Raw genomic sequence first — 6,085 nt, 5'->3', positions numbered from 1 at the left:
GCCTCCAAGAAAATCTCGAACCGCAGCAGATAAGCGTCCCAGTCGTCCGATGCTGGGTTGAACGGAGGTGGTTGGGCATAGGTGGCCATTGTGACTCTCCTGGGTTCGTAATGGCTGGTTGATGCCTTCCTGCGCTCCAGGTGGAATCACTGCCTTGTGACTGAGCTCTTTGTTGGTGAGTTTCGCTCTTTTGTCTGCCTAATTGCCTTCCAATCCCACCTTCGTCGCCAGTGTTAGATTGGGTAATGAAAGGCACAAAAGGCTAAGATAACAACAGCTCTTTATTTGGTCATTTACAGGTATCCACTGGGTGAGAAGTTTGGCAGCTCCCTTTTTAAAGGGGAGGTGGCCAGCGCTTCAGCCAATCAGGTCTCTCTCTGTTCCCGCCTGAAAAGAGAGGACCTGACTGGAAACTACTATTGTCCTTGCAACAACTAGAGGAGGGAGTATCTAACACCCTCCATCTGTCTCTCTGTCTCTCTTTCGGTGTCTCTCTCCCTGTCTCTCTGTCTTTGTCTCTCTCTCTCCATCTTTCTCTCTCTCTCTGTCTCTCTTTCGGTCTCTCTCTCTCTCTCTCTGTCTCTCTCTCTGTGTGTCTCTGTCTCTTTCTGTGTCTCTCCCTCTGTCTCGCTCTGTCTCTCTCTCCCTGTCACTCTCTCTGTCTTTCTCTCTGTGTGTCTCTCTCTCTGTCTCTCTCTCCATCTCTCTCTCTGTCCCTCTTTCAGTGTCTCTCTCCCTCTCTCTCTCTGTCTTTCTCTCTCTCTCTCTCTCCCTCTCCCTCTCCATCTCTCTCTGTCTCTCTTTTGGTATCTCCCTGTCACTCTCTCCGTCTTTCTCCCTCTCCCTCTCTCTCTTTCTCTGTCTCTCTCTCTCTCTCTCTATCTCTCTCTCTCTGTGTCTCTCTTTCAGTGTCTGTGTCTGTGTGTGTGTGTCCATCTCTCTCTCTCTCTCTCTGTCTCTCTCTCTCTCTCTCTCTGTCTTTCTCTCTCACTCTGTCTCTTTTGGTGTCTCTCTCCCCATCTCTCTCTCTCTCTTTCTCTCACTGTCTCTTTCTGTCTCTCTCTCTCTCTCTGTCTCTCTTTCGGTGTCTCTCTCCCTCTCTCTCTCTGTCTTTCTCTCTCTCTCTCTCTCCCTCTCCCTCTCCATCTCTCTCTGTCTCTCTTTTGGTATCTCCCTGTCACTCTCTCCGTCTTTCTCCCTCTCCCTCTCTCTCTTTCTCTGTCTCTCTCTCTCTCTCTCTCTCTATCTCTCTCTCTCTGTGTCTCTCTTTCAGTGTCTGTGTCTGTGTGTGTGTGTCCATCTCTCTCTCTCTCTCTCTCTCTGTCTCTCTCTCTCTCTCTCTCTGTCTTTCTCTCTCACTCTGTCTCTTTTGGTGTCTCTCTCCCCATCTCTCTCTCTCTCTTTCTCTCACTGTCTCTTTCTGTCTCTCTCTCTCTCTCTGTCTCTCTTTCGGTGTCTCTCTCTCTGGCTCTCTCTGGCTCTCTTTCTCTCACTCTGTCTCTTTCTGTGTCTCTCTCTCTCTCTGTCTTTCTCTCTCTCTCTGTCTGTCTCTCTTTCTGTGTGTCTCTCCCTGTCTCTCTGTGTGTGTCTCTCTCTGTCTTTCTCTCTCTCTCCATCTCTCTCTGTCTCTCTCTCTCTGTGTCTCTGTCTTTCTCTCTCTCTGTCTCTCTGTCTTTCTCTCTGTGTGTCTCTCTTCTGTCTCTCTCTCTGTCTCTCTCTCTCTGTGTATCTCTGTGTGTGTGTGTGTGTCTCTGTGTGTGTCTCTCTCTCCCTCCCTGTCTCTCTGTCTTTTTCTCTCTGTGTCTACCTATCTCTCTCTCTCCCTCTCTCTCTCTCTCTCTCTGTCTCTCTCTCTGTGTGTGTGTCTTTCTGTGTGTGTGTCTCTCTCTCTGTTTCTCCCTCCCTGTCTCTCTGTCTTTCTCTCTCTCTTTGTCTCTCTCTTTCTCGCTCTGTCTGTTTCTGTCTCTCTCTCTCTCCCGTCTCTCTCACTGTCTTTCTTTCTCTCTCTCCCTGTCTCTCTCTCTGTGTTTCTCTCTGTGTGTCTATCTCTGTCTCGCTCTCTCTGTCTGTCTGTCTCTCTCTGTCTTTCTCTCTGTGTGTCTCTCTCTCTGTTTCTCCCTCCCTGTCTCTCTCTCTGTCTTTCTCTCTGTGTCTCTCTCTTTCTTGCTCTGTCTGTCTCTGTCTATCTCTCTGTGTGGGTCTCTCTCCCCCCGTCTCTCTCACTGTCTTTCGCTCTCTCTGTCTCTCTCTTTCTCGCTCTCTCTGTCTGTCTCTGTCTCTGTCTCCCCGTCTCTCTCTCTGTCTTTCTCTCTATATATCTCTGTCTCTCTCTGTGTGTCTCTCTCTGTGTCTCTCTCTGTGCCTCACTCTGTTTCTCTCTCTCTCCGTCTCCCTCTCTTTGTCTTTCTCTCTGTGTCTCTCTCTCGCTCTCTCTCGCTCTCTCTGTGTGTGTCTCGGTCTCTCTCCACCTGTCTCTCTCATTGTCTTTCTCTCTCCCTTTCTCTTTCTTGCTCTCTCTGTCTGTCTCTCTCTCTCTCTGTTGCTCTCTCTCCCCCTCTCTCTCACTGTCTTTCTCTCTCTCTCTCTCCGTCTTTCTCTCTGTGTGTCTATCTCTGTCTCACTCTCTGTCTGTCTGTCTCTGTCTCTGTCTCTCTCTCTGTGTGTGTCTCTCTCTCTGTGTGTGTGTGTCTTTCTCTCTCCCTGTGTCTCTCTGTGTCTTTCTCTCGCTCTGTTTATCTCTGTCTCGCTCTCTCTGTCTGTCCGTCTGTCTTTCTGTCTCTCTGTCTCTCTGTGTGTGTCTTTCTCTCTGTGTGTCTCTCTCTCTCTCTGTGTCTTTCTCTCTGTGTGTGTCTCTCTGTTTCTCTCTCCCTGTCTGTGTCTTTCTCTCCCTCTCTGTCTCGCTCTCCCTGTCTCTCTCACTGTCTTTCTCTTTCTGTGTGTGTATCTCTCTGTCTCTCTGTCATTGTCTCTCTGTGTGTGTCTCTCTGTCTCTCTCTCTATGTCTTTCTCTCTGTGTGTGTCTCTCTGTTTCTCTCTCACTGTCTGTGTCTTTCTCTCTCTCTCTGTCTCGCTCTCCCTGTCTCTCTCCCTGTCTTTCTCTTTCTCTGTGTGTGTGTCTCTGTCTCTGTCTCTCTCTCTCTGACTCTCTGTCTCTCTCTCTCTATGTCTTTCTCTCTGTGTGTCTCTCTGTTTCTCTCTCACTGTCTGTGTCTTTCTCTCTCTCTCTCTGCCTCGCTCTCCCTGTCTCTCTCACTGTCTTTCTCTCTGTGTGTGTCTCTCTCTCTGTCGCTCTCCGTCTCTCTCACTGTGTCTCTCTCTCTGTCTTTCTGTCTCTGTGTCTGTCTCTGTGTGTGTGTGTGTGTGTGTGTGTCTCGCTCCCTCTCTGTCTGTCTGTCTGTCTGTCTGTCTCTGTCTCTGTCTCTCTGTCTGTTTTTATCCTACCATTATTATTTTGTAAGTAACTCAAAATTGCAAACACGCCTAATATTCCTTCCTTTCTCCCCTATTTTCCTCACAACAACCCTGTGAGGTGGATTCGATTGAAAGAGAGTTACTGGCCCAAAGTCACCCAGCTGGCTTTTATGCCTAAAGTTAAGATAGGACTACAATTCACCACAGTAGTGGGTTCCTAACCAGTTTACTACCGGTTGGCTTCGCTGTGCGTGCATGCTCAATTGAACGAAAATTACTCAGGAAAAAAAAGGAAAACAGCTGAGGAGCGGCATTTCAATCTGCCACCCTGGATCAGCTGGGCTTCGGAAGCTGGAATAAAGGTAAGCGTAACCCGGGAGGGGGGGGGCTACTTTTAAAACAAACAGAGAACTGGTTCGCTCTCTGTTTGAAAGCAGCACTATCTGTTCAGCAGAACCGGTCCGAACCGGTAGGAACCCACCACTCCCATTCCAAATTCACCCTGTCTGTTTTCATGCCTAAAGTGGGACTAGAACTCCCAGTCTCCTGGTGATTGGCCCAAAGTAGCCCAGCTGTTTTTTGTGCCTAAGGCAGGACTAGAACTCACCGTCTGCTGGTGATTGGCCCAAAGTCACCCAGTCTGTTATTACGCCTAAGGTGGGACTAGAACGCACTGTCTCCTGGTGATTCCACCTTTCCCAGCCTCAGAGCCTCCTTCAGACAGATGAGTCTTCACATCATATGTCCAAAGCAGGAGAATTTGAACCTGGGTCATCAGTGCTTTTGAGGGAGAAACCTGACTTGATTTGTTGGCATATAAGAAAGGAAAATAATGTTAAGGGAAACCACCAGGTGCCCTGAAGTCTAGTACCAACTTCACAGGTTGCCCCATTTTCTCCTCTGGCATCTTCAGGCTGGGCTCTTCGGACTCCTCGCTCCAGCTTTCTGCTGATTGGCCAGGGAGTATAGGCCACACCCCTTCATAACAGGCAGCTTGTACAAAGCTTTGCTCTCCCCTCACCTGTTCCTCTCAGCCTCCGGAGGCTTTGCAGCTTTTATCTGTATGAGATGGAGCTCCAGTTTCCCATTTGAAGTGAGCTTTCTGCCTTAACCAGTACGGAAGTGGGTTTTATGCTAGATTGGAACCTACCTCTCTCTCTCTCTCTCTCTCTCTCTCTCTCTCTCTCTCTCTCTCTCCCTCCCTCCCTCCCTCCCTCCCTCTCTGTTGTTTCTCTCTTTCATTCTTTCTCTCACACATCTCTTTCTCTCTCTCTCTCTCTGTTTTTGTCTCTTTCTCTCACTTTCTCTCTTCCTCTTTCTTTTTTCTCTTCTCTCTTTCTCTCTCCCTCTTGTTTATCTTTCTTTCTCTCTCAACACACACACACACCTCTCTTTCTCTCTGTTTTTGTCTCATTCTCTCACTTTCTCTCCCCCATTCTCTTTCTCTCTCTCTTTCTCTCTTCCTCTTTTCTCTCTTCTCTCTCTCTTTCTTTCTCTCTCTCGTTTATCTCTTTCTCTCTCTCTCTCTCATTTATCTCTTTCTTTCTCACACACATATCTCTCTGTTTTTGACTCTTTCTCTCACTTTCTCCCATTCTCTTTCCCTCTTTCTTTCTCACTTTCTCTCTTCCTCTTTTTCTCTCTTCTCTTTCTCTCTTTTTCTCTACCACTTTTTCTTCCTCTGTCTGTGTGTTTCACTTTCTCTCTTCCTCTCTCTCTCTCTCTCTCACTCACTTCTTCTTTCCAATATCTTCCTCTGTGTGTGTGTTTTTTTCTCTCTTTCTCTCTCTCTCTCTCTCACTCACATCTTCTTTCCCAGTTCTCTCTCTCTCTCTCTCTCTCTCTCTCTCTAAGTTTCTCTCCCTCTCTCTCTCCCTCTCTCCCTCTCCCTCTCTCTCTCTTCTAACCCAGGGGAGGGAGGGCCCTCTATTCTAGAACCAGTCAGAGGGGGTTTTGGGGACTCTTTTCAAAAGCAGAGACCGCATACATTTCTGTGGCAGGCAAGAAATTGCCGAGGTTTCAAACATCCAGAATGAAAGCCGAAAGTCCTCGTGATTTTTCTCTCCCTGCTTGCCTGCCTTTTGTCTAGAAAACCAGCGCGCCCCATTTGCATCGGTGTGCGAGAAGCGATGATTTTCCAAAACCACGGCAGCCAAAGCTTCGCTCGGAGGTAAGTACCATCTTTTCAAAGTATCATTTTGCAGAAAAGGAACAGCAGGACGGAGTTAGAAGCCAGAGAAGGGAACGATGAGGCTCTCCTCACGTCGCAGAGCAACGGGGAGATTAATTGCAGTGCCCCCCCTTTTTTTAGGTCCTGAGCGAAGAGATGGGGCTGGGGGGTGGTACAGACAAGACTTTGCCAACTCCTGGTTTTCAGAGCTTGGCCAAGGCCGTATTTGCCATCACAAACCCAACAGCTCTCTTACGACCCCTCTTGAGACTTTCCAAGCCCACCCTGTTAATGTCCTGCATGCAGAGCAATAGAGACAAAGGATGTGAGGGTTGTTTTTTTTCCCCCCTTGAAGAATGTTGTTAAAAGAAGCAAAGAGCGTGTTGTGTAGTCGCAGATGGAGAGAAGCATTGAGAGAAGAGAAATGCACCGGATGAGGGGAGCTCCAGATCACAAAAAGTTTCTGCTTTGGTTTAAAGCAGAAAAGATGCTATCAGACACCTC

General features: G+C 48.2%; 1 protein-coding gene across 2 annotated transcripts in view; it reads left to right on the top strand.

Moving 5' to 3' along the window:
* The first annotated feature begins 3,671 nt into the window (after positions 1 to 3,671).
* Positions 3,672 to 6,085, top strand: part of LOC309394889 (granulocyte colony-stimulating factor receptor-like) — a 64,349-nt gene continuing 61,935 nt past the window's right edge. Inside the window, exons 1-2 of one of the 2 annotated variants that reach the window (XM_081958560.1) lie at positions 3,672 to 3,773; positions 5,501 to 5,581. Coding sequence is in view for 1 of the 2 variants with exons in the window: in XM_081958559.1 (XP_081814685.1) it covers positions 4,475 to 4,504; positions 5,501 to 5,581 (111 nt within the window). In the remaining variant the exon portion in view is untranslated. Of the gene's footprint in view, positions 3,774 to 4,430; positions 4,505 to 5,500; positions 5,582 to 6,085 lie in introns of those variants that run through there. The other variant, XM_081958559.1, reaches the window with a different exon arrangement.

Source organism: Natrix helvetica (genome assembly GCF_964273705.1).
Source record: "Natrix helvetica genome assembly, chromosome: 1".
NCBI lineage: Eukaryota > Metazoa > Chordata > Lepidosauria > Squamata > Natricidae > Natrix > Natrix helvetica.
The sequence above is the reverse complement of the archived record's forward strand: the minus strand, read 5'-3'. Positions and strand labels throughout refer to the sequence as shown.